Source organism: Streptopelia decaocto, assembly GCF_964273445.1.
Source record: "Streptopelia decaocto genome assembly, chromosome: 3".
NCBI lineage: Eukaryota > Metazoa > Chordata > Aves > Columbiformes > Columbidae > Streptopelia > Streptopelia decaocto.
The window spans coordinates 19740097-19755563 of record NC_138656.1 but is presented as its reverse complement, the minus strand read 5'-3'; the positions used below and the strand labels follow the sequence as shown (position 1 = coordinate 19755563).

General features: G+C 38.3%; 1 protein-coding gene across 1 annotated transcript in view; it reads right to left on the bottom strand.

The window, feature by feature from the left end:
• Positions 1-710: 710 nt before the first annotated feature.
• The window catches only part of NVL (nuclear VCP like), a 46209-nt gene continuing 31452 nt past the window's right edge, over positions 711-15467 (bottom strand). Inside the window, exons 19-23 of the mRNA XM_082047940.1 lie at positions 12913-13019; positions 8769-8845; positions 7320-7408; positions 2754-2824; positions 711-966 (exon numbers count right to left, since the gene is read on the bottom strand). Of these exons, the coding sequence (XP_081904066.1) occupies positions 922-966; positions 2754-2824; positions 7320-7408; positions 8769-8845; positions 12913-13019 (389 nt within the window). The 3' untranslated portion in view covers positions 711-921. The remainder of the gene's footprint in view (positions 967-2753; positions 2825-7319; positions 7409-8768; positions 8846-12912; positions 13020-15467) is intronic.

The window sequence follows — 15467 nt, the reverse complement described above, 5'->3', positions numbered from 1 at the left end:
TTATGACCCTCTTTCAAAGCTGGAATTTCTTGTACTGGGGGGAAGAAAAACCAAAGCAAACCAAAAAACTTCCAAAGCACAAACACAAAAAACCAAACCCACAACAAACAACTGGAGGCTCTTGGCTTGTTTCTTAAACCAGTAACATTTTTTTGATTTAAGAATTTGAAATTTTTTGTTGTTGCAGATTTGGCTTTTTAAAATAGAAAAAATTAAGAACCAGCTCGTTGGATATCTCTTTGTGTTTCAAATGTTTCTTAGATGGCTGTTAAATCATAATACCATAGCACTTGTCAGATTTCCAGACTTTACTCTCTCCTAGGTGCCTTCAAGACAGCTTGCCATCTGTGGATGGTTTCTTTTGATAAGGTGAAGGGAAGCTGTTAGAAGTTCCAGGAACCTGTGTTAGCACAATCATAATGCATCGCTGTGTTTGGGAAAGGCGAGTCCTGGTGTGATAACACGGAGTGCGGCACTTCCCCAGTTCAAGTTCACTTTCACAGCTCTGTTCTCCCCGTGATTCTTCCAGAGTCCTCGAAAACACAGCTATTTTCATTTATTTTCATTTACAGTTGGCGACAGCTTTGTAAACACTTTGAAGGGTACATCTTTCTGAGTGATTTCTGATTAAAGACACCAAATATATCAATGGTATTAGTTCTTTAGCACTAAAAGCATTAATTTTTAAAACTTAAATGGTGACAACCAGGAAGTGTGTATTGTATCTTTTATTTTGCAAACAGTTAAATTAAGGATGGTTTAGAGCAGCAGGTTAGGATGACTTTTCTTCAGGTACAGTTTAAAAAGTTGAGAGGTATTTAGCACAGCTTCTTTCCAACTTGTCTCTTGAAATCAGGCACAGGTATTACAAAACTCTCCACCAATGCAGAATAAATGTCTTCTGGGAATTGTCCAAGTGTATCACCTGCATAGTGACTGACGCAGCTCTTCATACATTATTTGATCCTAAGAGTGCCAAAATAAGAGGAAAAAATAATTCAGACAATAGCAAAAATATCATGCAATGTTTAAAAGTGACTTTGCTTGTATTAACGAAGTGAAAGAAACCAGCTATATGAGCCACTAGTTATTTTTTAACACATTTAGAAACAAAAGCCTAAACAAGGCAAAACTCACTACACTGGCTCATAACTGAGGTTTCTCCAGTGATAGTCACCAATTATATGTAATTAACAGAAGCCTTGGGCAGAACTCTTACACTTCATATTGCCGTGCCAGGTACAGATCGCAGCCTTACTGAGGGGATAACTGCCGCTTTACCAGGGGAGCTGCTGAACTGACACACCTAATCCTGCCAAAATGAGCACACAAGATCTTTTGCTGCTCCAACTTACTTAACTGGAACTGTTTCTTAATCTCTTTCACTAGTCACTCAAAATGACAACTTTGAGGAACAGAATGTTAGAAATGTTAACTCCCACTGAAATAATGGGCTTCAGAAGGTGATGTCTGTCTGTAGCTTTAAGAACAACTGATTCTGGTTTGTTTTGAGTCAAACAGTTAAACCAAAAGCAAATTAACTGGACTCAGAGATGCATATAAGAGGGAAGAGTTAGAAGCACTAAATTGGTGAGAGGCCGCTTTTTGTATTTTCCAGTATTCTCAGCAAGGTGTGTGGAGAGCTTTTTCAGATTGGATTTGTCTAGCAAATTGGAAGGAGCATCTGGAAATGGGAGAGTAGTATCTTGCAATCCAAAAACATCCAAAATACCTAACTGAAACATAGGGCTCAGAGACATGATATTCTGGCTGCCTTTGAGATGCAGAATGATATTTCTGGTTAACTCTAAGAACCAGGAGTGTGTCCCAACACTTAACAGTGATCGCTGTGTTGTAGGAGACTGTAAGTTTTTGTGGCTGATGCTTCTGAACTGTTTGCTTAGTGATCAGCAACGGGGAAGAAAACAACAACCAACAACATCTTTAAAGGGTCTTGGACCCAAAGGTCACTTTCAATTTTAGAAAAGGTCACTGACCATCAACATACACTAATAGGGAAAGGAAATAGTTAACTAGTTAACTTCTCTCTGGGTAGTGTTCAAAGTGAGTATATTAACATATTTGGGCTGCAGTATGCTCTTGGCAACACATACAGACATATACACAAAATCTCTGCAGCAATAATAATTCCAATATATCTTAATTTCTCAATTTTATTAATTAAAATGATAGAATAGCTTTCCTTTCAGTCATTGAAAAGAATAGACCGTGAGGAAACCTTTAAAAAAATGTCATTGACAAATGCAAAATAGTGACAAGAGTGATAAGAAATTACAAGGATGACACAGTGTGTTTTACATTGTCTCTCAAAATGATGTAATTTGCACATTAGCAGAAATGGTTGAGGATCTTTGGGTGCCACATCCATCTAGGGAGGAAAAGAGATGGTGGCAAGGTGTGGTGCACTCTAAAGACCTTTACATTTAACTGAAAACTGCACAGAGATAAGAGGTTAGGACCAGGTCCATACCTAATCTGGGAATGTCAATGATAAGCCCAAGGTGCTGTACTAAAAGATCCCCTTGATGGTGATCCATCTCCATGCAATGCAACATCTGCAGCTGCAAAGGGAGGCTTCAATTTCTGACCCCATAAAAAACATCAGGTTTGTTTAATGCAGACACAGGTAGTGTCAGTTTGAAATACATGCAGGTATTCCCACCAGTCTCCAGCACACACGAGTATCCCCTCCAGGGGAGTAATGCATCTTACATACTTGAAGCTTATCTCACCTTTTTTGATACTGAGGATTTCACTTTCCTAAAAGCTTCTTCAAAGTGTTGACGGGAAATCTTGATTTCTCCTTAAAGAACAAAGCATAATAAATTACTAAAATTGCAGGCAAGTGGCAATCAAGTGATTGTTGCATGTTATTTCAAGGCAGCATTCATGAAATCTTACTGCAGGTGCAGTTGGGTAAGATGTAATTCAGCAGTGTTAGGAACACCTGAACTCTTAAATTTTATGTAGCCTCCTATGATCTTAGGCAAGTTCTTAATCCTTCCATCCCTTGCACCAAAGACTACTTACATGTTTCAGAAAGTTATTTTAAGTGTTTCCACCTGCAGATTGAGAATTTCATTCTCAAAGATGCTGAGTTAACAACTCCAGTTGGAATTCAAGTCCCTTAACGCTCCTGGAAGTGAATGCCTCAAGTCCTGCTGTTTCCAGTTCTGTGCTTTATTTTCTGTACACATCTAATATTAAGCTCCCCCTACAGAGTGCTATTTAGTAAGTACCCAGAAAACATTTTATTATCATTCCAGTTCTACTACAGGATGCTTCAATTCCTAAATAATTGACTTGATGTAATTGCCTTGTCTGGCATTACCCAGAAGTGACGAAAGCTTTCACTCCTACAACTCCATGTGTTTAAGTTCATGCAAATTGCCTTTTTTACCTTAATACAGCTATCCACAGTAATTCTTCCTAACCATAATCTTTTGAACAGATTTTTTGGTATGCTAAAACATAGGAATCCATTATATATTTGAGGTATGCTTCTGTTCTCCCAAGCAAGTGCCTTGTTTAATCTAGACTTAAGAATCCCAAGCTACTACTCCTATCCAGATTCACTACAATGCTAACTTTATGCACAGGTATCACATATGACAGAAGTACAAAAAGAATGTCTTTAAAGTGAAATTGGTGCATTTTTTTTATGTTTTTCATTAAGACAATTCTTGCTTCCACAGATGGCTACTGCTGCTACCTTTGCATACATATTTGTAATGTGAAATGGGATGTGCCGACATGAAAAAACTGTTAAGATACCTCATGAATATATTTGATGTTGGAGTTTAACAAAATTCTTCTGCTGGTAGAGCAACAGACTACACAGCACATGGATGGGACTAAAGAACTTATTTAAGGTATAAAACAGAACAGCAAATAGTCAACAATTATTAGTACTTGCTTTAAAAGTACAGATAAAGGTCCAAGTTCACAGAACTAAATATACAGCCTTGCTGCTCTTTCTCATGTCAGTTCTCTGAAGCTCTTATTCAAGATTCCTGTTACCGTATAAAATTATACCAGTATAAATGAAGATGTACATTCAAAATAGCAGCCTTTTAACTTATTTCCCAAAAGAAACATTACTTCTAGTAAGAAAAAGAAATTTAACATGCTTCTTTCACGGAAGCCAGATTACTTTTAAGACTGAGTCATCAAAACTCCATAAAACAATAAAATGAAGCTATGAGGATTTTGCTTTCACTTTTGTTTTTAAGCCTGTAAATTTTTAATCAAATTGTAAAATAATATATCACCTCAACTCTAGCGAGGGAGGAAAGGGAAATGAGAAAACAGCATTAATCAGTATTGTTATGGACGTGGTTATCAGAAAAAGTCAAGGTGAAACTAACACTAACGTTAAGAGTATTAGCTATGGCTAGGTGTAAGCATACTCTTACCTACTGCTAGATAAAGTAGTTTACCTCTCATTGAAGGTACATTAGGCTACTTCATGGTTACTGTGTGATAAAAGCAGGCGCAATGCTTGATACTGTGGAGAATTTAGCTGCCAATAATCTATACCTTGGCTACTTGCATTAACAGTTTGCCTTCATTTCGGATGGCAAAACCATTTAGTCTGAATAAGTAGATATGGATGCTTTATTATTTAAAACAACTTATATTGATAAATGAATGATAAAATAATTAAGTATATCAACACGTATAACCTTTTAAAAGTAGGACTAAGTACTTAAAACACCATTCTTTTTTCCTATTAAATTTACATAGATGAGTGAAGGATAGCTGGTTCCCTTTCCTCTTAATTTGAAAATATCAACAAGGACCAGATCAGGCTTTACAAATTCAACTGCAAAGAGAAAGAGTTTTGATTAATCTCACTTGTTAAATCACACTCTTAACTGCTGTAACAAGAAGTCTCATAGACTCTTTGCTTAAGAAGGTCAGCTTTACAGACCATGCAGGTGATGTGGGGTCATGGGCTATCTTTTAAAAAAAATATAATATACAAAAAAACCCCACGCTTGGGGATAAGGTCAACACATTCTCTGCATTTGTCTTTGCAGCTGAAAGTGTCAAGAAATTCTCATACCCTATACATTCTTTGTAACTAGATCTATTTGAAATAAACATACAGCAAGTATCAAACTAAAACAGGTCAGTTAGGATGTTAACAGTACAGACTTGTTACAGCCACCTGAGGACTGGTGAACTCCAAAGAATTGTAGGGAAGATCCTTCAGTGGACCGAAAGCTGAAGAAATTATATGAAATACAGCATAAGGCTTATGAGGATATGAAACAGACAGCAGAAGGGTCCCACTAGGGCATTGCTGCTGAAATCAGTTTTATGCAGCATCTTCATCAGGAGACTGGAAAAGGGGGCAAGAAGTGGAAGCTCCAAGTTTGCAAATGATATTGAACACTTCTGGGCAGTCAAATGCTGGGCCAATGATGAGGAACTCCAGAGGGACCTCAGAACTGCACTTCTGCCCAATCTTCATTAGGATTCCCCTCTCTTCCCCCAGACAAACTGCAATATCTGCCAGCTCCCAGAGCACAGTGACCAACCTGATCAGCTCTCCTAGCACTGTTCAAGGTGGAAGTAGGATTTATGGATTCTTATAAGAAATATCACAAAAAGGATACCTTTCCATTTCACTATAAAAAAGTCCCTTCAAACAAACCACTCGAGTGTTAAAAAAAACCCCACAACCTTTGAATTTATCCCAGAGGAAAAATATGAGGTGTAACAAGGAACTTGCGACAGAGTTATTACAGGGCAGAAAGGAGCAGCCCTGATCTCAGCCAGGTGATGTCGAAGTACTGACTGATGAGGACACACACAGCACCACCGACAGGCACGTACAGCACGTGGGAGAGGAGTCGGTTGTGTCGTGCATGTCCTGTGCTAACGCTGAAGGGAGAAATTCCCCCGTCCGTACACACGCTGCCCTTACGAAGGTGTAAATGAACAAGGTCTCAACTCAGAAACCCCCTTATGCATTTGGATACCAGGCCAGGGCTGACACCATGGAAATCCAAACCCAAGGACATCCCCAACAAGCCACTGCTATAAACATGCAGATCACTCTATGTATGTATATATTATGGGAGTTGCTGGCTGCCAACACGTGTACAATAAGTGCTCAGGCTGCAATCCTAAAGTTAAGGCTGAATTCAAGTGCTGAACATCTTTGAATAAAGCCTGCTGTATTATGGATAATTACAAAACCAAACAGGATCATTTCTGAAACTTCCATCTCAATTCAAGAGCTTTCTGCATCTAGAGCAGGCAAAATGGGTAACCAAGTCATGAGACAGTGAAGGTTTTTGTGATTTATTTTTCCCCCTCTCTAAATGAATGTCCTAGTTACCTCAAAACAAGAAATACAAACACCCTACCTACTGTTGTTAAAAACCAGATGAGACTGGATATGTACTAGATCAAAAAGAATGATTCAACGCCATTAAAATTGCAGTGTGGTTCTTAGAAATCAGAGGTGCAATTAAAACCTAATATATTTTCCAAGAACACAGTCTGAAAAGTCACAATTCCTTCTTAGCTTTGCACTCTGACGCAAGGGTAAAATAAAAAACAAAGTTACTTGGAAAAAAATCTAGATAATATACACATTTCATATAAAAGAGATTAAATTCCCAATTACATTTTCCTATCTGCACCGAAAAAATAATCTGAAAAACAGGAAAATACAGCTTAAAACAAAAGTGCAGAGATATGGAGAGGGCAGCCATTGTACTTGAAACAATGTATCCCTGTTGAAGTCCTGGCAACAGCCACTGGTGAGCTAAACACCTAAGAACAAAAATGGCACTGGGGTTTTTGCAGCGCCACTACTGCTTGCTGCGTGTGTCCAGTTACACAATACAATTGTGTGCCAAAGGTATGGGATCAGTATGTGTGCAGTTACAACTCTGCTCAAATCTGCAAATAAGCCAGTATAATTAGTCTTCAATAGTTAGGTGAAAATTTGGCAAAGATGTCTTCAGTCTAGTATATAAACCGTCAGTTTATACCACCATTTCACATAAACTTTAAGGTTACAAGGTTCAGTTCTTTTAGAAAAACAATTTATGCTGAACCTCCAAGCATAATAATTTTTTTCTGTACTCTCCTCTGTATCTACTTCAAAGATGCTGGTGTGTTCTTGAAACAAATCTGACTTCATTTTTGTTTGGCTCAGAAGTCATCCATCATTTTTTTTGAACATGCGCACCTTTACGCTTGTCTCGAACCATAAATACTTTACATTCCATTAATCTTCTCACTGTTCAGTTAAGATTTGTGTAAAGCTTTCTTACCTTTCTTACTTTTAGTATTCTGCAGGGCCATGTCCTGTCTCAAGGCGCAAATGGAAGCCTCACGCACTAGAGCGGAAAGGTCTGCCCCTCTACAGGTACACACAGAATAGGGTGTTTTAGGATAGATTTCTCTTGTCTTTTGCTGACAGCATATACAAAGGTAAGACACTACAAATGACGGTAAGAGACTGGTTGTGCTGTCATAAAGGTTCGTCTTAACAAGAACACTGGAAGAAGTCCAAGGACTACCCAGTGCTGCAACATTTATTACAGAGTGACATTCTCCAAATTTTAGCCACAGATTAGGATCAAATAATGAGCAGTAAGGGAAGAGGCAAAAACCCACCCAGCATCCTTGAAAATGCCAAAGGATTAATATTGTGCCAACTGGTGGGAACATGATACATTTGTTGGTATCAGTTTTATGAATGATTCAAATGGAATCACTCATTATTGCCTTGCTCAAAGCTGGATCAACAGTTAACATGCTCTTAAAATAACAGTATCCACAAAATACGGTCAGATCAGTCTCTCTAAATACTTGTTTCCAGTTGCCAGCTGTTGAACTTTTCACAAGCCTTCAAACTGGGGCAATTCATTGAACTTAAGAAAAATTGGACAATTAATTCCCCATGCTTCATTTGGGGGTACTGGGAATACTGCTGTATGTAAAAAACAAAACCCAAAACCAACCAAAACCCCACCCCACAAACAAACAAAAACCCCCAAACAAATGAAGACTCAGACCCAAACATTACATAACAAAGAAACCCCGAAACCACTCCACCTCCGCCCCCCACAAAGTGATGAAGGGGGCAGAGAAAGAAAACTACTCATCTTTCCCAAGTACAAAAAATGACAAACTAAAAGGTGATAGCCTCCATTTCTAAGATTCAAAAGTAATACTGTGACAAGCAGCATGTCATAAACTTTCTGAATGCCAGGAAATTCATTAATAAATCTTTTAGTAGATTAAAGCTTTTTGAAATTTTGTAGAATGCCATTTCAAATTACGCTGACAGATGCGGTTGTCAAGCTTTCCCAACAAACACATCCCAAGCACAAGTTGCCACAGGCCCTCATGACTTTGTGAAACACCTGGCTTTCAGCTGTGTGACAGAACGAGTTGGTTACGGTTGTTTTCAACAATTTGCTTTCATCATCATTATTGTATATGGATCCACAATTTAAGAGGGCTCTTTTATCCTGTGATCATGCAAGAATTATAAAATAAACCCATGCAAACCCAAGACTGATCTGTAATTACTACATGAAGAGGACTATTCCTTGGAAAAAAGCGCAAGCAAGAGAAACATCATAACAGAAAAGGCTGAAAAACCCTGAAAGTTAAGACATCCTCTTAATAATAACAGAACCCACATTATCATGCATCAGAGGACTGTTGGCACTGCACATTAAATAATAAAGTCACAACTAGAAGATACTCACGTATAACAATCGCAATGTTGACTGAACGCAATTTCTTCAAGGCTTACATCAATATCTAGTGGAGGGCGGGTGCCATCCTAAAGGAGTTGAGACAATAAAAACAGGAGGAATATGTTATTTTTTACACATGTCCTCCCCAAAGTAATGCAGGTTCATCAATCGGGAATCATATCAGGGTCTCACTAATTCCCTGAAATATCCACAAATCTTAATGCTGGTTTTAAAATCAAACTGACAAAAAGGTCAACCAGCCTTAAACCCATTTAATTATGAAATAATAATGTTAAAATTTAACTTCCCACCAACAGATCAGATTTTCCCTAACGAAATGATGTCCAGCCTGTCACAGGGCAGTAGTGCTGCCACTGTTCTATATGTGGACGTGCCCTCACCAGCTGGTGACATGAACAGCACTGGTCAGCTGAACTTCCTTGAGTTGTACTATGTGTTGAAATCAAACAGCTAAGCAATAAGCACGTAGATTTAGTCTTGTCACCTTTAAGATTGAATTAATTGTGTATCTTTTATGTTCTAGACACATATCTTCAAACTTAGCAGTCTTCCATTCTGGATTTCATAAAAGTTTACACTGTAGACATTCCTATAGACTTTTTGACGCTACTCTTCCATATTCCCCCACAAAGATGCCAGAAGCGGCTTCTTCTGTTACTATTTTTGCATCTCCCATTGCACCAAATACTGAACAGCACTATAAATTATATTTGAGGCTAGCCAACAAAATATTTCAAACACCGTAAGCATGGAGATGTTGACTGTAGACAACAGTGAGGTAGTATCAATAGTACAGTGATTCTACATGTCTACGGTATCAAAAAATACCCGAGTTCAGACAGGACGCTTTTTGATACAACTGATATATTTCTGACAAACTCTTTTGACAGAAATGCACAAATTTACGTAATTCTTTTCCAGCTTCTTCAGGTGAACTAATATACACCACACGCCTACAATATCTTCAAGAGGAAAAAATAAAATGTATAGGAACTGGCCAGTTAAAGCCCTGGAGTACTTAACAGACAGGAGAATAATCAAGGGCTAGGCAGGGTAAGGGAGCAACCCTGAATGAATGTTTGGTAGAATACCAGTTAGAGAGGTGAGGAGAGAGAAAAAGACAAAGGAACAGACTGATTTTGAAACATCTTGAGAGGAGAGACTTTACACTGGAAACAAGGAAGCCTTGTACAATTTCACATGGGGTATTTTAGTAATTGTTGTAGAAGACTGCAAGCCAGAGAGACACGGCTAACAAGCAATGTTTTACCTATTGCTTTGAGTAGCAACACACGTTGGGCATTTTTTGAGTGGGACGATCTGCGCGCTCTGAAGAGGAGCTGAGCGGTACGTACCGCGGAGGAGGGGACACAGCTTGCAGGAATGCAGGTACGCTCGTCACTTTAAACATGTGAAGACGTGTTTGTCTTGCATAATTAACATGCAATTTGAAATTGGCTGATTTGTACAAGTTAACTAAAATAACACTCTTTCACAACAAAGCTTCAGCCTACGTCTGGGCTGGCTGTCTTCCTTACATCCTGTTCCTCCTGCCAACTCCCTCATGCTGCCTTCGCAAAGCATCCGTGTTTTCCCTCAGCAACAACTCTCAGTTTCCACACCCTGTGCGTGTATTCCTCAGGGATTGCTGGGAATGCACACCAGCACCCAGAAACCATTCACATCTTACCGAACGTTTTAATCAAGCCCTGAGCGCGTATTTAAGCAAGTGTTTCTGTACACAGGCTTTTTTGAATTCCTTACCTAGAATGCATGATGAAGTCTGACAAAAAATAAAATATTTCAATTAATTTAACATATTTTCCATGTTCTTCTTGCAGATAACTCCTATACATTTTTAAAGAAAGTAACAACCTGTTTCTTGCTCTTAACACTAGAAATACAAATCTTTGCCTAGCTTTATGAGAACTCTGGTGACTGCAGAAGTAGTAAAGTGAGAACAGCACCTGTCTCCTCATGGAATGAACACGGAAACACGCAAGGGAAAGATTAATTCAGAGAGTGTTTGTATCTCATTTCTGCTGGCCTGTAATTAAGAGCTGAAAAGAAGAATTCATTAAAGACTTAACACCTCATTCACTACAAAGAGTTGTAACCAAAATATTAAGACTAGCATGCATAAAGTACGCATGGAAGTGTCTGGCATTCCAAACATAACATGCCCTGATAAGGACAGGATCCACAGAAACAGAGCTGGTAAACACTACACAATGCATTGCTTATATCACAAGGCCCGTAATCAGATACAGCCACAGCAGAAGACAAGTACGCTCTGATAACAGGATAATAACAAGGTAAGCACATCACATGTGCCACTCCCCATGGTGTTATCCCAACAGGAAGTTGGGCTGGCGCCACAAAGATTCCCAGAAGGAAGGAGCAAAGACACTGTTCAGCAACCTCACCCAAGATTTACGGCAGCTGAAGTAACCGCCATTCTGAACGGTTTGATTCTTACAGAGTATCTAGAAAACCTCTAACCCCCAGTTTGCCATCGCCAGTCAAGAGGAGGCCAAGAGAGAAAGTGAGGACTCGGAGAGCTCCTTATCACACAAGTGATCCTGGCCCCACCATTTGGATGCACATGTCTTGGTGACCACATGTGGCTGTGAAAGCGGGAGCAGGTGAAATTAAGAGGGAGAGTGAGATGAGTCTGTTTTGTTTAATACCACTTTCCCCTCCCAGGAAGGCTTTGCTGCACTATTTTCCTACACTACTAATTGCAGTGAGGGCACCTGAGACAGTTACAAATCTCCAAAGATTCTCCAACTAAAAATTAGGGCAAGCAAAAGCTCAGTTAAAAAACAGAGCAGATGCAAACTCTGCACTGGAATCATGCTCTGTTCAGATGGCCTAGGGACCGACACTTACTGCCCACTACATCCAGAAGAATGAGGTTCGTTGTATTAAGTTAGAAAATATAAGCCAAATTTTTAAAGAACGTTTTGAGTTATCTTTTAAAATAAACTGGTAAAATAAAAGATGTAATTCCTTACGGTATGTTTGAAAAATTATTCACTAAAGTTACACTTAAATTCTCTCTAGGTCTTATAAGAGGCAGCCATCTTCAGGAATAGGATTCTAAACAGTTTTAACTGAAATATTTTAATAAAACTTAAATAAAATAACCTACTGCTAACATCAAATGGGAGCACACTTAACTTTTTTTTTTCCTCCATGAAATAATGCATAGAACAAATGAAGGGAAATCTAACATCCTGAATTTGTAATGAGAGTCTCACTTTTCAACACCTATTTTGGCATGCAAAGGCATGCCTGAACGGGATTAACAGAACACAACTTTATGGTTATGCAAGTCTGAATTACTTTTTTTTTTTTTTTTTTTTTTTTTTTTTTTTTTTACAAACTTGCTAAATAATTTTTGCCACACTTTTCGTAATACAGCAATACCTTTTCTCTGTAGTGAAGACTTCGTCTCCTTTGCAGCTCAAAAATAAAAAACCCTGATAGGACATCTGCTCTTAACAATCAGTCCTGAACTACTGGAAAAAGCAGGAAATATCTGAGTAATTAATAACGCTTTGTATATTAAGGCCTTGACTACTTCTCTGCTGTAGTTAGAGAAATGCTCCAACAGAATTCTATAAACCAAATCTCTGAAGAGGCAGAATGTGCCAATAACCACAGGGAAGACCCATAAAGTCCGGTATTTTATGTTGTCACATTTATGTTGACATACAACCTCTATCACTACAAGTTTCCTTTGATCCTAAAGGCAAATAAATGTCACAATTACTGTTGAGCAAATACAGCTGGAGCTAGTGAATCATTTTGGTGAACGTGTGGAACCCCCCCAAAAAAGCTTACAATATACTTCTAGGCCCATTACTCACACAGATAGGAATCTTTTAATTAAATCTGTTCAAACTGTGATTATAAAGGCAGCAGTTTATACATTGAGCAGGTTTGCTTTACAAGATTTATCAGCCCCTTGTAGTCTTAGAGCAAATTTAACAGCAGATGTGGCTGACAGTTTATTTGGATGACCTCATGTGTTTCACAAGACAGGATCCTGCAATTCTGTCAAATTTAATTTGCATTAAATCATTCCACCAAGCTGCAAGATAAGGATTTATTTCCAAATACTCACTTTGGTGATGGTCTTTAAAATAGCAAGTCGATCTTCAGGTGGTGGCAAACCCACATAAAGTGTTTTATCCAGTCTACCAGGACGGAGGATAGCTGGGTCAATTATATCTTAGGGAGGGGAAAAGAAAAAAGACTAAATTATCCAGAAATAAGATACACCCTTAAAGTGTTCACATGAGAAGGAATATGTGCATACCTAGATTCATACCTAGATTCAAAGAAGCATTTGTGCTGTGATGTGAAGCTCAGATTGTTAAACAGCCAACTGAAATAGTTTCATCTCTGTCAAGTAGGAGCCTCTATTACCTAGTACTTATGAGCCATCTTTGAGCAGATGTGGCTTAAATAACAGTTTCATCTCTTCACAAATGAAAATAACTCTGTCTTTGGAAATACAGTAGTAGAACATTTTTACTGTCATAGGCAGCATGGTGAAGTGAGGAATTTACATTAGTTCATAACAATGGAAAAATGCTTCCAGTTCTATTGGAAGGATCACCACTTGTATTAACTCCTGCAAATCTGCTTGAAAAGCAGTGACAAATTAAGAATAACAAGTACGCAGGGTCGGTCATAAGCATCTATATGTAAACTTAATTTTACTAGTAATTTGCATTTCTACTACATATTAGTTTTCTGAATGGTAAAATAGGAAAGCCATGAAAACACAAAACAGAGCTCCAAAATACAGAATTTGTTTCCCAGGAAGAACTACAGACTCCAAACTTCATTATGTGTGGAGAAATAAGAAACCAAAATCATCACAGATGCTTCTAGAAAACAATTCAAAGCTTAAATGTAACAGAAAAATCCAGCAGCCTTCTAGCACCACAGGCTTCAATACAAAACTTCCACAAACAGTAAGTCAGGATATAAATACTAAGGATAGATAGAGACAGGGTACATAACCTGGGAAAGACCTCAATTCCTGTCCCTGTTTCAGCATGAGCTGCCTGGATGATGTTTCTAAATGCTTCTTGGTGCCCCATTTCTCCATCTACCAAACCCGACGATGGTTTTACTTGCTCTGTTTCACTAAGGGGTTCTGATAATCTGATCCATTCTGATAATCACATTACTGCAGTAACGTGAACAGCAACGTCACAAAAGCACCCACAGAGGATATGATGAAAACTGTACTTTTAATACAACAAATTGTTTTGAACTCCGAGTTCTGTAGATGTTTTAGGTAGCTATTGTAAGAACCTTATCAAAAGCAACAGCTGAAAGTTCCAACTAAGACTTAAGGACTCCAAACAAAGCTGTCAACACCCTTGCAATCATTACATCCTCTTGACAAAACGCAGCGAACTGTCAAAATACGTGCATTCATGTAAATTACGAGTGAAGAACTGGGAAAAGTGAGGCTGTTAATCCTTACTGTACGGATGTTCAAAAGAAAAAAATAAATAAATCAACCCCCCAATCACCAAAACAATAGCATGGAACCACAGCGACCGCTTTTTTTGCAAATGAAAAAAGTTTGCTTAACTGTGTCAAGACTTCAGCTACCTGATCCTACCACAAAGGAGTTTTGATTCGCTTTTTAAAGACGTGCATGGCTTCGTTCAAGTTACTCTCCTACTTATGCTTAAAGGACAAAAACTAGAATGAGAGACACATACATTAAAAATTGTTCTACCATATATTTCTTGGGCAAAAGCGATTTTCTTCTCAAGATACAGCAGTCATTGCCACAGGCACCTACATAGGCAAAAAACAGCTATTGCAAATGTGACCGAAATTATGAGAAGAAAAAAGGAAGAACTTGATGTACTAATTTAATCCAGACCAGATGAAACAAGGGTTAAACAGGATCCCTACTATGGCAGACCCAGATCAAAATACATTTTTTTATATGTCTGTGCATAGTGCTACATGATACTTTATCTTGCTCTTGGCACAAATGCACTGACCTGGTTTTGTGTCTCTGCAGATTCCATCCGCAGTCTTGCCACAGTATTGAGATGACAAAGTTTGCTCAACAGATCAATTACAAACATCAATACTTGCAATAGGGACTGTATGACAACACCATGCACTTGATAACTTCCCCATTCTAAAGTTTCAAAAGCTTTTTCAAAATATTAAGCTTTATATAGAAATTACTGTTTCCATTTTGCATGCTGAGAACATGCCACTTCCTGTGCTATTTGTCTGACACTACAAAGTTAGTGATCTGGTCTGAAGATATATTTATCCATTGGTAGGTACAGGATTACATTGCCCATATTCAAAGATTTACCTCAACTCACGCTAACTCAATATCCTGCAGTACTGGCAGTTTACAATGAGAGGATCATACGCAAGTTTAAATCACAGACCTACACTCCCCATCTCCTTATGAGTCAATTCACTTCACTTCACTCTGCTGGTTCAGACTCGAGCTTCAGGTTCTTGAAAATTCAAGTCACATAACACAGAAACTCGTATTTCCTCATTCATCAAACTCATTCATTAGACGCACTTCACATCTGTTTAAAGATTTGAATAATGCCCCCCATTTAGGAATTTCAAAGCATTCCATCCCTATAAGTCATAGTGTTGCCTCCATAT